Source organism: Malaya genurostris, chromosome 3 (genome assembly GCF_030247185.1).
Source record: "Malaya genurostris strain Urasoe2022 chromosome 3, Malgen_1.1, whole genome shotgun sequence".
NCBI classification, from domain to species: Eukaryota; Metazoa; Arthropoda; class Insecta; order Diptera; family Culicidae; genus Malaya; species Malaya genurostris.
The window spans coordinates 185,269,102-185,286,332 of NC_080572.1; the positions used below are offsets into that span (position 1 = coordinate 185,269,102).

Genomic DNA, 17,231 nt, shown 5'->3' on the forward strand with positions numbered 1-17,231 from the left:
CAAGACAAAAAACAACAACAAACAGATCCAGCAAATTGACCGAATCTTTCGTGCAATATATCGTTCAACAAGCGCTCAAAAACCAACATAATTGAACGGCCTGTTGAGAGAGTACTGAGTACTCGACGGTGCCAATCTCGGTAAACATTTTACCGAGATTCAACGAAAACAAATAAATGTGTACAAGAAAAGCCTGAGTGTAGAAAGAAGAAAGATTCAAGTTTGCGAAGAAAGTTGTGTTTTGGGAAGCGATTTACAGATGTGGCCTGGAAACGGAACCATTTGTCACATCCTCGACGATGACATTCCAAGTTTGTGTTTCCGTTCATCCGCAAGCATAGAGGAACAAAGTCATCTTTTTACCCGATTTATCCAGCTGTCACTAGTCCACGGTGGTCCTGGAGGGGTATGCTGCCAACAAGATCGGCTTTGTCCCCAAGCCAATGAATCCTTAAAAATATCCGGAATTTCGAACAATCGAAAAATACTGGGCAAACTCCGAGACCGTTTCCATCAGGTGCACCAAGAAGTAGTAAAACTTTGAAATTTTTGGGAGAAAGTTTTCGTGTGTACCAATTTAGTTTCAGTCATTCTTTATTGCAACTTTATGTTCTGAGGTTTATCCGTGTATGATAAGCATTGCGCGAGAATTGCTACGAAGTCTTCTACTACAAACACCGATACCAACACTAATAGAGACGAAATAAAGACTCAAAACAAACAGCTTTAAATACGCGAATCATACGATCTGTGAATCAGCCATTCCACAACCATTGCTGAATATTTAGTAATGAAATCATCTCTCCCCCAGGAAACAAGGTGACAACGAGATTGACTTTATTTACTTGAAACATAAAATGATATACGATAAAAACAGATTAATGAATAGAAAACAATCATTTAAAACTATAATGTGAAATTTTCATATTTCCCACAGAAAAATTGAAGTACAATTGATAGTATGCATCAGCTACAATATAACCTGTTCTGCACGAATCGAGTGCCTAATGATTCTATTAGTCAGCACTGATCGCCAGATTTGTATCACACCAATTGAGAGTCACTGACAGTTTCAATGTCAAGGCTAGAACTATGCATGTCGTACGTACTGGATAAAAAAAACCCCGCTTCTGTCGGTTATGGCTATGTACTTCTGGACGAATGTAGCTAGTATAGAATCGACGGGTTTGCATCATCAAGAAATGATGTTTCAGGCACATACCTAGTTATTTGTATGCAACGAATGTTCGGCGTTCGAATCCATTCGAGCTTGTTCCCGACGAAGCGGATGACCGAGTTGGGAGTTCCAGTGTTTGCGCTTTTCATTACGTGACGTCGTCCTAATTGCATTGTTGTCTGTGAGTGTAAATATGTCACGGCTGTTATTGTCCTTGAAAACAACATTTTTTCGGTTGAATATTCTTCCTGGTCTGTTGGATACGAGAGCCATGTTTTATTTCAATAAAAATATAAAACATTTTTCGAATGCAAGCTATTGTTTGACGGTTTAATTTAATTTAGTTAGCAGTACCGTCTCAAACACATGTGGAATGCGTTACCTTTCAGATGACTAACAGAACAAACACCGATTAATAGAAACTTCCGTGGTTGGTCCGATGCGCAATATTCCATGAGTTTCAACATATTGACTGTCGGAACTGTTGGTTAGCATTAGTTAGTCAGTATGTCCCTGGTGATCGTGCGAGTTGGCTTTTGTGGTGCCGTGTTTGAAATTATGACTTTCCAGAAACAACTTTGCGTCCACATGATGTCATGCCACTGCTATTTGTCATTGCGATTCCAAACCGAACGCATTTTGTCTTTCGCGCTTTGTGGTCTAAGTCTACACATTCGAACCAGCTTCCTGAGTGTGCGTTTTTAATATTTCATTCTCACATTTTATTCTAGCGTCAACTCATACAGTGGGGATAATGAATAATACAATAAAAATAAAAACAAACGAAGTTGGATATAGTAGGTTACTTTTAAATCTATATTTTTCCGATTTTTCTCTATGAAAAGGCCACTGCAGACCTTAACTCTATTTTTTCGCAACGATAGTGTTTCTTTCGCTTTTCTACGTTGTGGAAAGTCCAATATGTGAACTCGTTCCAATATACAGCAATAAATAATAAAATTCGAATTTCATTACAACTTTAAGGAAAGATCTTACGAGCTAACCTAGAGTAATAGAACTATTATCACTGAATTTGGAATCGTGAGATTTAAACAAATTTGATGTAATTATCTTGCATACATACCTAAATTTTGTGTGAATCATAAAAAGGATCAGTTAAGTGACAATTTCATGTCAAGTACTCGAATGCATACTATCTCAAGGATGAGTTTTTATAAGGATCTGTCGGGCAATAGACTTTTTCATATTCATTACTACTTCCCACTGCACTAACACTTTTAGGTGAGATTTTGCCTTACCCAAGCTATTAATGATCGAACCTGTTTGCTTCATTAGATCAGACATACGGTTTCCCTCCACAATTACTGCACGACCACCAACTTGATCCATTTTGCTACGTATGCAATTGATCACAGAATCAACCGGTCGAGAATATATACTATCCGCACAAACCAGACGACTGCCTTCGATAAGGTCAATCATCGCATCACTGGCGGAGGCTAATTTGCTTTTATTGGTCGCCTATCGAGCTGTATCAAATTTGAACCCACCCTTTATTGTATAAATTTTTTGCCGTGGTGGAAAGATATTTAAGACTGTTTTCTCGATTTTGAAAGCACAACTTATTTAATGTCTGGAGTAGTAACTTGCGTAGAGATACTAGAGAACTAATAACAAATATAACATTAAACTTTGTCCGGGTTCGAGACACGGTTGTAGCGTTACGGTTTGTTTAGTTTAGTCAGCTGCACAACAGCTTATTTGTAAATACTGTCCCAGAAAGTATGGACGCAACCAAAAATCGCTGCCATTTCGCAATGGTTCAGAATCTGTCAATTTTTATGGCTGCGCCCTGTTGTTTACACTCTTCTCTAACCAATTGTGCAGTTGTTTATTCGTTTTCATTAGTTTGTTTCGAAATGCGTGGACTTTCAGCAGAACAACGTCGAAAAATTGTGTACAAATGGTGCACAGAACGCGAACTGTCACTGAGAAAGATAGCAAAAATGGAAGGAGTAAGTGAAAAAGCCGTGCGAAATGCAATCATAAAGTTCGGTGCGAATAACACCTTTGAGGATAAACCGAAAACGGGTCGAATAAATCGTCCTGCTAACCCTCAGTTGGATAAACGTATACTGAAGGCGTTCGAGCCAAAGAACTAGGTTTCAGTTTGGGATGTGGCCAAAAATGTGGGCACTTCGATGTCAAATGTTCTTCGTGCTAAAGAACGTTTGAATCTTTGAACCTATAAGAACTTATCAAAAGCATTCGACAAAGTCCCTCACCGTCTTGCTGTTGAAAAATTTAAAAAACTCGGATTTCCAGATTGGCTTACTCAGTGGATTTGGACATACTTGACTGGACGCAGCGCTTTCGTAGGTATAGGAAACATAACATCCTCATCGTTCGATATATCTTCAGGCGTACCACAAGGAAGCCATCTTGGTCCGTTAATATTCGTTCTATTTATCAACGATCTCTGCAAGGTGATAAAATCCCCAAAATTATTATACGCGGACGATTTGAAGATTTTTCGCAGTATTATACCTACACTGGATTGTTACGCACTGCAATCTGATATTGAAACACTTATCGATTGGTGTAATATCAATGGCATGGAGATCAACATTCGTAAATGTAATGCTGTCACATTTTCTCGTTTACGTACTTCAACTGTTTTCGACTATAAAATTTCCACAACAAGTATTGAACGAGTCACTATAATAAAGGATCTTGAAGTCTATTTGGATAACAAACCACGCTTCTCGGAACACGTCGCACTAATCACCGCGAAGGCCTTTTCCATGTTGGGTTTCATCCGTCGGAATACACAGTCGTTCGAAGACATCTATTGCCTGAAAACTTTGTACTGTTCAGTTGTTCGCAGTATTTTAGAATACGCCGTTCCGGTATGGGCACCGTTCCATCGTGTCCATATCAGAAGAATTGAAAGCGTGCAAAGGAGCTTCATACGATACGCACTACGTCTGCTGCCTTGGTCGGATCCCGTTCATCTCCCATCTTACGAGGATCGCTGTCGACTCATCAATCTATCAACACTGGAAAGCCGGAGACAGGTCTTGCAGCGACTCCTGATATTCGATATAATAGTTAACAACATTGACTGCGCAGAGCTTTTAGGAAAATTGCCGTTTTTTGCTCCATTAAGACGAACTCGACGTGTGCAATTTCTACGGCTGCCAATCCATCGCACTCAATATGGACAAAACAACCCTTTTTATGTATGTTGCCGTCTTTTTAACGAAGTTTACGACAAATTTGATTTCAATGTGTCCAAAAATATGTTTAGATTAAGAATTAGTAATTAGGTGTCTGTGCGATGTAAATTATCGAAGACTAAGTAAATAAATAAAAAAGAAGCAGAAACAACCAAAACGTAGTCCGAAACAAAAAGCATCGGTCAGGCCAAGGGTTGGAAAGCTGTACAATACGATTCTCGCTGGAAATTTGAACTGCATAATCATGGACGACGAAACCTACGTGAAATCCTTGCCTTGGGACCACAATATTATACGGTGCGAGAAGGGCAAGTGTTAAACCAGTCCGAGACATCGATTGAAGTCGAAAAATTTGGTAAGAAAGCTATGGTCTGGCAAACAATTTGTAGTTGCGGTATGATTTCGAAACCCTTCATCACCACTGCTTAAATGAACAGCGAAATATACATCAAGGAATGTTTACAAAAACGACTTCTACCCATGATTCGAAGCCTGATGGCTAAGTAGCAAATGTTGAGAACAATATTCTGTTGTTGTAGTCTAATATTATCAGTATATCGAATAAAATTTGAATATCTAACACTTGTGAATTATTTACAGCGAAATCAAAGTGCGTCCATACTTTCTGGGACAGTCGTTAAAATCACAGAGTCTTTTTGAAAGTGTGTATCTACTCAATAACAAGTACTCAACTATTGAGTTTTATAGGCTCTACGCTATAGGTTGAATACGGTTTACTTAATTTTAGCTTATTGAACCAAATTCTCGTTATTTTGCTCTTTGTGTTTTGAATACACTTAAAACAGGGAATGAATGAAAAGATTTAAAGCAATTCAAAGTTGAGTAAAAAGAAGTCAACAGATACTTTTAATCCACCGAGCGAATTATCTGTTGCTTTTTCGTTGTTGAAATTGTTGTTTGATTGTTGGTGTCGTTGTCCGTAGCCGACGTATCAAGTTGTTGTATTTTATCTATGTCAGTTCTTACAACAGAAGCATTGCTGATAAAAGATATACAAGCTCGCACTTGAGGTATGTGTAAAGTTTGCTTATCAGCCTGGTGAACACATGCAGATGTCGCCGGGATCGAAACTACATGGGTGTTGCATTCACATCACGCAACACTTGAGGAAATGCAATTCTCATTCTGTGTGGAATTTTTTTCAATAGCTGCAGTTGAAAAATGTAACAGGCAAGAGAACTTTGTTATCGCTCTGGAACAAAGTGGAACGTTATAAAAGACTAAGCCGGGCAGTCGAGTAAGTGGTAGTAGCCAAGGATGGCTTTTATCGTATCAAAGAACGCTCACTAGCAACGCTTCACACGATTCAATCAGTGCCATCAAAGAGAGACGGATATCATCGCAACAACAAAAAACCCGGCATGGCTAATTTAACATAGAATCGACACCAGTGCGAGAGTGAATTTCTCTCGAAGACATTTCTGAGAATCAAAGGTTAGCACGCTCCTCTCTGAAGCAACAAACGGTCGCTTATTCTCGTCTCGCGGTCCGATTCTGTATGGGCAGTTGATAATTGCGATAGCATTATTTTACTATTACCGCTTATTCTAACTATGCGCATATAACCTTTGTATAAGTTGTGTCTATGAAAATGTATGTGAATGCTCCACGCAAGGGTTTTGAAATATTGCAACCTATTATGGGAATCATCAAGTCGAATCATCGATTCGATTTTCTGCCATAATTGTCAATTTTAGATTTTCTCTTGGTAAATTACACACAGCACCGTACATTACCAGACTGTAATTTTTTTAGGAGCCGTGAAATACTCAGAGTATGAAGTGGAAAGAAGAAATGTAGAAAAATTCTCTCACGGTTCATGGCTACTGCTACTTACTCGACTGCCCGGCGTAGTGATACGAGTTCTTGTAGCATCTTCTAACGGATTGAAAATGCTGTATACAATATAGATAAATATCGAGCAGCTCCTGTCAAATTATCGGGAATCACCAATACTGGCAGTAGCGAGAGGAGGAGATCAGCATATAGCAAAATTTCAAATTTTTCTGAGGTAGTTTGAAACTAAAGTAGGAAGGTTTTCAGGTATCCTTGGCTACAGGCGTTCTTTTGTTTGATGTCTCGTCTTATCATAGTTGGTAGGTTTGGTCAGTATTGACATGTGACCAGTTGATTCTTGTATGTGAGCAGCGATTTGAATTCGAGCATTCCGCTTTTGTACACCAAGTAAAAAGAAATTGATTTCTCTCATACGAAATACACGAATACCGTTCGTCAGAGAAAAAGCAACTCCACACTTCCTTCTCGATAAAAAGAAACTCGTCGTACTCATTTTCAGTTCCAGTACATTTGTTTATGTCGAGGAGCATTTTTTCCTTCGACAATGTTTCGACTTCGCTTACTGAAGATCGAATACTGCTCTTGCTGGAGTCAATAACAATTACCCTTGGTCGAATAACCATTTGCCCACCTCGAGATCGCTTTATTGTTCACAGCACTGTATTGCTCACTACGCAGTATTTTAATTTTGATTTCATAACCGAGACTGTAGTGATCAACGTGAACTGCCTTAAAAGTAGCGTAACAAACTTTTTTAGAAAAAGTAGTAGAAAGTAGAAACGGCGCACAAACGCTATCATTCGGAAGCAAATGATCTTTTTAGGACTTCAAAGCCTCAAGCGGTTCTTTTCGGGAAGTAATATGAAAAGCGTATTAGGAAATTTGAAAATATCAGCCGGAGGTGTTTGATTAGTATGAATCCACTAAATTTGTAATATGCAGTTCGAATGCAGTCCTACGTCGATCTCGTGTTTATGTTTATGATATTACCAACTCCTAGTTTTTTGTATTTCGATGTTTAATTTGCCGTTGTACAAAAATGGCAACTCCACCACCCATTCCAGTAAACCTGTCAAATCGATGAATCACATAATGTGGATTACTTTTCAATTTGACATTTGGTTTAAGAAAAGTTTCTGTCACAATGGCAATATGGATTTTATGAACTTCGAGAAAATTATAAAACTCATCTTCACTCGATTTCAAAGATCGAGCATTCCAATTTAAAATATTCAAATAATTATTTAACATCACTGTTAAATTTTAAATTCAATATAATATTATTTGCGAAGTGCCATCCATTAAAGAATGTAGTGTTTTTCGTTTTCTTCCGTTGAATTATTATTCAATTGCCATTGCCATTTTCATATGATATTAATTACCAATGTATTTGGCAGCTGCATATAATAATTCATTGCAGTAGCCAGAACGCACATCACACCAAAATATTTCACGTATCAAATCATAACGTGCTTCTGGTATAGTAATTTTTTACGTTTGTTTAAATGATTCAACAATTCGGGCTACTCACGATCTATCTTTTCTAGATGGTATAACTAACAATAACAACAGTACCACTACGTATATCCTAATTCGCTTTTTTTCATGTTCTTTACAGCTATGCGGTATTGCTCTGGTCGTGGTTGGAGGCGTCTCGCTGGCCAAAATCTCAGAGCTTCAGGATATCACTGATGAGCACAACATTGTGGCCCCATCGATCATCTTCATTGTCCTCGGTTCAATAGTTTTCATCATATCATTCTTCGGATGCTGCGGTGCGATTCGGGAATCGTACTGTATGACGACTACCGTAAGTTACAGGGATTTTGTTTACCGAATCCGATCCATCTGATATTATTTCTCGTTTTAGTATGGCTTCTTCCTCATGGTCTTGATCATCGGACAAATCGTGATAGCTGCTCTGGTCTTCATCTACGTTGGTGATGTTAGGCAGGCATTATTGAAAGGATTTAGTCGAGTGTTCCAACAAACAGATAATGCTGCTAACAAAGAACTGGTTGATACTATACAAACAAACGTAAGCATCGATGTCATTTATTTCGTAACTAAATCTTTTAATGGCGTTCTTTATTTTACAACAGCTGCAATGTTGCGGAGATAGCTCATTTTTGGATTGGGGCGTAAATATCCCGCAATCATGCTGCTCAAGTGGAACGGCTCCATTTTGTATCCCACATCCTGTCGGCTGCCAGAAGCGCCTAGGCGAGTTTATCGATAGTGCGGGAAATGTCCTCGGATGGGTATCGTTGGGTGTTGCTGCAATTGAACTAATTGGCCTCATTGCTGCCTGCTGTCTGGCCAACGGAATACGCAATCGAGAAAGAAGGTCTGGCTATTAGGCAATCTAATCTAATTCTTTTCTAACACCTAAAATCCAATCAACTTCTAATAAACTGACTTGTAATGTTATACTGATTAATCTATTTTATTTTATTTATTTCACAGATACGCTTAAGCTTGAGTGTCGCTTGATTCGGGGTAAAATGCTTAATGTTTTATACTGAGTTTAAATGCGTGGAACGAGCAGCTTTTTTTGTTAGTGTAGTCTAAACACAACGTGAGAAAGAGAAGATTTATTGCTTAGTGTAAGCCGGGAATCGTGGGCTGACCACACCTAAATATCTAACGTGGAGTCTAAAATTAACTTCGATCATACTACTTTGAAATTGAAAACCATTATGCTCACTGAATATCACAGCACCATTGGTTTTACCGTGTATATAAAAAATCTATACACTACACCATCTATACAAACATGTGAAAGCTCCGTGTATCATCAGAATCTATTGATATCACATTAACGCACAACGATAAGAATTTAAGTTTCGTTTTCTCTGTTTAGCCTGGATGTTAGTATTAAACAAGAGTACACGTTATAAGAAATGATTATATGATAAAAATAAACAAAAATGTTTCATTAAATACAAACATGCTTACACATACCCTCTAAGAGTATTTTCAATCTCATCAGACATATTTGAACTAGGAAATGTCAATACTCGAATTGAAATTGTAGTAGGTTTGGGAAAGTGTGATTATATGTGTGCAACTGAAAATGTCAATGTGTTATACATACGTGTGATTCAGTTACGTTCGTCCTTGATTAGGCTTCAATGTTATGTTAAACTCATATACCGATATAATTGTTATATTTTACATGTACTATAATTGTTCTATTTTTTACTCTTTCATTTATGACTACTTCTCCGTCAATGATTTTTTCTGTTATTTTTATGATTTTTACTTGAATTAAACAAACTAGAGATTATAAGAAAAAAGATAATACGAAAACTATACAACTAATTAAAAATGAACAAGAGATGTGAAAATAAAGAGCGGAAAAGCGTGATAATCTCTAATTAGATTAATATCATTAAAACTTTAAAAAAATAACAAATAAAATTATTGACTAAACCGAAGTTGTAAATAAAAGCGTAAAAAAGCTGATGGTTCTTTCCCATCGCACACAGTGATGAATGAAGCGCTGCAGGCACCGCATACATCGTGTATCGAAAAGCCATAACTGGTAAAGGACCCATTTCTTTACAGTATGCAAAAGAAAACGTAAGTAACAGCTGCTTAATTCTGATCGTCTAAAAAGTTTTTTTTTATTCACTATTTACTCACGCTCATGCTGCAGATGTCGTCAAATTTTAGCGCTGGTTTTTGAAAAAGGATTTAATAAATTCTTACGAATCTACGCGTTTATTGCATTGTGTGAAGCTTCTAGAAAGTTTGTTGGGTATGTTCGTGAGAATTGACGTTTCGAGTAAAAATTGAGGTGTGTCGTCTATGCCCTACTATCGGTATGGATGCCGCAGAAAGTTCAAGATGCGACGTCGCATTATTATAAGTACTGCATTGAGATATTGTTGCTTAAGCGAAAAAATAAGTTTTGAGCTTGAGCTTGAGCGACCACCTCTGGTTGCTACTCCGTTACTGATCGAAATTCACTGAAATTGTACAGAGAATTTCTAGATGATCAGATCTGGGACTGGTAAATCATCCCTCAAAGTACATCTTTTGGGAACCCCAGCATTCATTGATCAGTACCGGCGCCGGCCAGCCCCAAACATAGTTCGTCAAAGGAATGGAAAGGGATGTTAGTTCAACACTTGTTGTTACTAGAGGCAGTATATACTACTCCACAAGTGTCACGGAAGAAGGATATTTGTTAGTATAAATTTCAGTAATGGTAGTATTCGCATTCGTATAAAATCATTTTAAATTACCAAACAAAAGTCAACGTATTTCGCGCGCGACTTTGTTGTCCGCTTTATTATTTTAATTATTTATTGAAAATAATAATTGGTTTTACTGGTTCATCTGGACAGCCGGCTGCCGAGAAAAAAATATTAATTTATCAAACAAACAAGTATTTTTTACTATTTATTCAATATACCGATATATGTTATCTCTGTTATTAGCTTTGTAATATTAACGAATTTGCGCAATAGTTGATTTTTATCATTCAATTTATAATCTTGAAAGACAAGCAATAACATGGAATAAGAAAACATACCAAATAAAACTTCTCTCCGAAGCTAACTTCAATTGATAAGTTAGAAGAAGTTGAATGAAGAGATAATTTAGTAAAATAGAGTAATCAGAAGTGAAACGTTGGAAATATCTGTTAACTGAAAGGAAAAAGAAACTCCTGCAATTGTCGTCTTTTACGACATGGAAGCAGGAGCCCAGTGGATCTTTTCTTGGCTCATTTTTTTTCGCCGGATTCCACACGGCATCTAGGCTGGTACTGCCCGGAGAAAGATAATAGGTACTATCAATCTCCTAGTGGACCCCAGCCCCTATTAAGATTCAAGTATTAGTTTTGGGAGCAATATCGAACATTCATTGAGTGACATAAAAAGATGTAAATAGCTTCGTTCCTCCAACGTTTCCTACGTGTGGTCTTACCATAAGGCGGGGCATCTCACCTGGATTTGCGTTTTTTATTCAAATATGAATATTATAAACAAATTATATTTCTTAACCAACATCATTTTTCAATATGTTGTACAATCCTTCGATTTTTAATAACAATACACTAAGTTCAATTCACGTCACACGTCACGTCACGCTGGGGTTGTTTGGAACCGTAGTAGAAAAGTGTTCTTGGGTGTAGGTGTTCTATTGTCTGATGTCTAGCAGAGGATAAGCTTTTAACAGAACTGACATGTGGCCTGTTGATTCTCGTTGATTTGAATTGTTAAAACCGGGGGTAAATAAACGATATAATAATAATAATGATTTGAATTAGTCATCCGAAAACCAAGTAAGAAGAAATTGACTTCTCTGAACGCATATGAACTGCACGAATAGCTTTCGGTACACCAGATGAAAAATTTCCGAATACCTTTCGGTACACCAGATGAAAGGGAGGTGCCCTTTCGATAGAAGATGCCTCGCCGAACTGCGCCATTTGTGTTAGTATAAAGCTATCACTATCAGCTATCATTTCAAAAGCATTGTCCTCCACATTGACGATTATGTAATAGTTGAGGAGTATATAAAAGTCAATGCAGTGGACTTTATTATTTTTAAGCACCTCCAAATCTTGGTTACCAACTGCAGCGTCCTTAGCGAATTTGCTGTATTGCTAGTTTGCATTGGCGCAGCAGTTTTTGTTTACGCGCTCTTGGAATGTGCTCGGGGTTGCTGAGCAGTTTTTTGTTTACGCGACACTGAGGTGCTCTGCGTAAACAAAGAAATTTCACGGACAACCGCGGTAACGTTCACGATGGTCTCGGGTTTAGGCCGAACAGTTAGCATAAAACCCCCTAGTCGGGAAAAGTTAGGGCTCAGTTCGAATTCAATTTCTGAAGGCATCTAAAGAATTAAGTGAAAGATTGTTGTAATGAGTTCGGATTCAATTTCTGAAGGCATCTAAAGAATTAAGTGAAAGATTGTTGTAATGAGTTCGGATTCAATTTCTGAAGGCATCTAAAGAATTAAGTGAAAGATTGTTGTAATGAGTTCGGATTCAATTTCTGAAGGCATCTAAAGAATTAAGTGAAAGATTGTTGTAATGAGTTCGGATTCAATTTCTGAAGGCATCTAAAGAATTGAGTGAAAGATTGTTGTAATGAGTTCAGATTCAATTCCTGAAGGCAAAGATTGTTGTAATGAGTTCGGATTCAATTCCTGAAGGCAAAGATTGTTGTAATCAGTTCGGATTCAAATTCTGAAGGCATCTAAAGAATTGAGTGAAAGATTGTTGTAATGAGTGCGGATTCAATTCCTGAAGGCAAAGATTGTTGTAATGAGTTCAGATTCAATTCCTGAAGGCAAAGATTGTTGTAATGAGTTCAGATTCAATTTCTGAAGGCATCTAAAGAATTGAGTGAAAGATTGTTGTAATGAGTTCAAATTCAATTTCGGAAGGCATCTAAAGAATTGAGTGAAAGATTGCTGTAATGAATAAAGATTTAACAGTTTTATGTGCAGTGTTTGATACTCATATGCGAGAAGAACAAAATAGTTATACGACAATAAAATTATGTGTTGAAGAATTAGTGTTGACAATATACGACAACAAAATTATGTGTTGAAGAATTAGTATTGACAATATACGACAATAAAATTATGTGTTGAAGAATTAGTGTTGACAATATACGACAATAAAATTATGTGTTGAAGAATTAGTGTTGACAACATACGACAACAAAAGTATGTGTTGAAGAATAACTTCTTTTATTAATGTAAACAAGTAAATGTTGAGACATATATTCGACGAGATCACCATGAAGTGTTGTGAATAGATTTACAAACTAGTGGAGTATGCAATAGAACTACAAGTCAAAAAAAAGAAAATAACTCAACATACTATGGTTGTAGCATAACTGCACAGAATTTACGGTGAAAGTTAAAAGGTTCCAATTCTAATGTAAATGTGTGAAAATCACAAAAAGATTTGAAACTCAGAAAAAGGTGAAATTCGTGATATTAAACTCAAGTACATGTAGAGACCGAATTGAAGAGTATTACTCCGTATAGAACTGAAAGAAACGTCATCTTCGTCATTCTTCTCCCGCCACCGCTCGGCCGGGAGCTTACAAGTGGTGGCAGCGGTGGTCCTTTGCGAGGCAAAGGAAGACATCATCGCAACGCAAACCCAAGTGACTACCAGAAGTCGGAGATGATCGGCAGAAGGGGGATGTTCATCATGTTGGTCGAGTAAGTAATCCATGCACATTCAGTGCGCTTTGTTTGACATCTACATTCAACAGTGAATTGGGGCAACCATGCGCGTCTGTCTCGAAGTAAAGTTCATCTAAAAATTGCTGGGAAATCAATGATAAGACGTATTTTTACGTTCTTTCGCGCGTAAATTTAAAGTGAATCGCGACGCGCTTTTATGTGCATCGGCGAAAACATACAGTCCACTAAGGGTATATCGTTACTATACCACATACTGCCGAGTCTTCACTAGCAGGTGACCGTCTTTACTCTTAAGTTGCATTGTCTGACACGTTTAACTACAAGTCTTGTGCCTTTTCTCGTGCCGATGCGTATTTTTTTATTCGACAAGCTTTCAGTTTCGCTTACTGAAGGTCAAATATTGCTCTTTTTGAAGTCAATATTAATTTTGCTTGGTCGAAAAGCCACAGCCGTTGCATTTTGTTTTTCAGGTTTCGAATATCTCGAGACCGTCGTATGGTTTACTGCACTATGTATTATACTACCGTTTAATACTCGGCGTTAACGGCGCACTACAAAAACCACATAACTTCGAAAAAACCGCAAAACCATAGACAATTTTTTTTCGAAATGTCTTCCAAAATTCATGAAACATCGAGATCTGCTGTTATTTTGATCATATTTTTTTTTTAAATTTGACTTTGGGATTTAGAACAATTTTGCAGAATGCCTTCGAAAATTCATGAAAAATCAAGATCTGGTGTTATCTTGATCAATTTTTTAGAAAAAATCGACATTGGGATTCAAACAAATGTTGAGATTTCCGAAATTTTTATTTTTCCAAATGTGTTAAACATGCATGAAACGTCGAGATCTAGTATAACCTCGGAATTTTTTTTTCGAAGAAATTGTCAGGGAAACGTACTTACAGAAAATCAAATGGACCCTGCCAGAGTAAAAGCTAAGCAGATTTACGACTTGTACTCTGACATGGTCGCAATAATCGAAGGTAAACAAAGAGAATCTCTCATTCTTACATTCGTCGTTTTGAACATTTTATACAGAAATAGTTTTCCACAAAAAAGTAGATCTAGTGTGATATTTTGAAAGAGAGACTAGCTTTAGGGTTGGAGATAATTAATGGGTTCGAGTTGCTATTAAGCTTGTTAGAAAACGCTGATTAATTTGGAAAGAAACGAAAGCGAAAGTTCTCAAAACACACTAAAAACGAATCGACTGTCAAGTTTTACCACTTGATATGCAAAACTAGCTATCACTTATGTTTTCGAGCAAAACTAGCTTTCACAAAAGTGCGAGTAACAAAACGACGAATGCACTCTGCGACTTTCGAAAAACGACTTTGGCTGTGAACCATTTCGTGGTTAATTTTAACTGTTGGTTGAAATCTGACACTCGAGTGGTTATTTTCCGCAAAAATCTTGCAAAGAAAATTCTAATATCAATTCTTTAGTCAAAATTATTCCAAGTGCAAAATAAACCCAAATAACTTTCCATTCGTCAAACATTGAAATGGGCCGCAGTTTTAGTTAAATTTAACTCGTCGATACAAAATAACCACTCAAGTGTCAGATTTTAACCAAAAGTTAAAATTAACCGCGAAATGGTTTACAGCCTTAATAAACAGAAGTAAAACGACTTTTGTGTCAAGTCAACCAAAAACAACGACCTATCATACTGTCCAATGTACACGATCAAATTACAAAACGACGTAAGTTTCGTTTTTGTCTAACAGTTATTTTTGTGGCTATAAATCGTGAATTAGTCTCTATGATACGTTGCGCTCATACAAACTTGAAAATTTAGTGAAGAGATGAAGCTGTTTCAACTAATCATTTTTAAATAGCATTTAAAATTGTGCGATTATTTTTCAACATCGCTTCTCTCGGTTATGCCTAAATGTTACATTCGTCGTTTCGAAAATTTCATGCAGATATATAAAATGCTTCAACAATGGATTTCTTCCTACGGAATTCGTTCAACAGGAAAATTTACCCGGTTCAACGCTCTATATTTTGTTTTTAATTATATACATTAAACTAATCCATCTGTTTTTAGCGTATAGCGTCTGATTCAGATCTCATCATATAATCAATTTGTAAACAAAAATAAGAACAGATCCGTCGAATTTAATAGTGCTTATCAAAATATCTAAACTATTATGAAGTGGACTCATGAACTTTGAAAGGTCAGTGTGTAAGGGTATATTTTACTAAATCATAACATTATTAATATGACAATATACTAGAACTAGTGAGTTGCATTGTAGGATCTGCAGGCAGCACAAATGAAAAGAGCGTATGTTATAAATCTATTGAGATACAAAAATGTTCGTATTTGCAAATTTTGTACGAATCAGAATAGTGATAGCAAAACCAAACCGGAAAGCATTGAGGTAGTCCAAATAAAATCTAATATGTCAAAGCTTTCAATGCTATTAAAATAACATGTTTAGCTACCACCGGAACCCACAACTTGTTGCATGTCCGGTTGCCAGAACTGCGTTTGGATTCAGTATGCTGCCGAGCTGACCAAACTGCTGGACGATGGGGGAGAGCAGGCACGTGAAATTATATTGAGTAAAATATCGGATCCCAGTCTCAAGATGTTTCTTCGTATGGAACTCCAAAACATGACATTCGACAAAAAAGATTCAAGTAAATAGTACATTGTTCAAAGTAGTCATTGTTTATAGTAAAATTTTAAGAATACAACTGAATTGTCAATGATCCGAAATCAAAACGATTTGTTTTCTACAAATGCAAAAATGATATAACATTATCGAATGCCTTTCTACAAATCAATGCTGTACAAATTGTTAGAGAATGTATGCATTGTTCAGCTCAACTATAACGTAAAACTTTTTCGGATCATTATTGAATATTGCTTTGGAACTTGGATTTTTGGTTTATTTTCTATATCACGTTTTTGACGAAGCGCGGAAAAGTTACGCTAGCAAACTATTGACAACGAACAAAACCTAAACAAAAAACAATCGGATTTTATTGTTGTAAGGTATAGATTGTAGTTTTAATTTCACTTCAGATTGAAGCTTTGATCCCATTTTCGCTTCAAAACGATTTAGTACTGTGCAGTTTGATCTGGTGGCAATTGAATCAGAAAAACGGTATTTACTACTATACGTTGAATAATGTAAGTGCTTTCACCAATCGCTTCAACCAGCCTCCTGCTATGACGTCATGAAACTGTGGCCTACATCATTCTGCAAAAATCAAAACAATGAAGAAGAATGGCTAACAAAAAATGGATATTACAAACTACTTGTTTGTTCAGTACCGTTTACCGCACTACCCGCATATTACCGATCAGAATATCATCACTACAATAAGAAAATTAAGATTTTACTCGATTTGAAATGCTCGAATGTTTGTTTACCATACTCTGAGCGCTCTGAATGCCCACCAAATGCTCCAGATTATGACCACGATAGCACTTGCTGGAGCGCCCTATCCTTGCATCTACATCACTGCAATCTACTTTCTGGTAGATTATTTTGAAATCCGAACCACATAGGGCTATTGTACCAATATCTCATTAGCAGAGTCATCATATCAACGAAGTGTGATGAAATCGGATGCAATATGTTTGCTTCAGCTCTAAGAAGCAATACCGCAGAACAAATATGCACCCATTTTCATCTTACCCTTAAAGTCAAGCTATCAAAAACGATTCTTCTAAAACTCCGTATGCAGATATTCCACTGAACTTCAAGTTTAGTTTCGATTTTTAATCCTGATAATCGATTAGTTCTAAAAGTAGAATAATCTAGAAATTCGATAAATACGACATTCCTACATATGCCTTTTTGAAAAATCATACACATCCAAGTCAATTCG

General features: G+C 36.8%; 1 protein-coding gene across 2 annotated transcripts in view; it reads left to right on the plus strand.

Annotated features, from left to right (window-relative positions):
* LOC131435003 (23 kDa integral membrane protein-like) overlaps window positions 1–9,158 on the plus strand; it is a 34,225-nt gene extending 25,067 nt beyond the window's left edge. Inside the window, exons 2-5 of one of the 2 annotated variants that reach the window (XM_058602442.1) lie at window positions 7,814–8,005; window positions 8,066–8,233; window positions 8,298–8,542; window positions 8,662–9,158. In XM_058602442.1, the coding sequence (XP_058458425.1) occupies window positions 7,814–8,005; window positions 8,066–8,233; window positions 8,298–8,542; window positions 8,662–8,671 (615 nt within the window). In that variant the 3' untranslated portion in view covers window positions 8,672–9,158. Of the gene's footprint in view, window positions 1–7,813; window positions 8,006–8,065; window positions 8,234–8,297; window positions 8,571–8,661 lie in introns of those variants that run through there. The other variant, XM_058602441.1, reaches the window with a different exon arrangement.
* The last annotated feature ends 8,073 nt before the right edge of the window (window positions 9,159–17,231 follow it).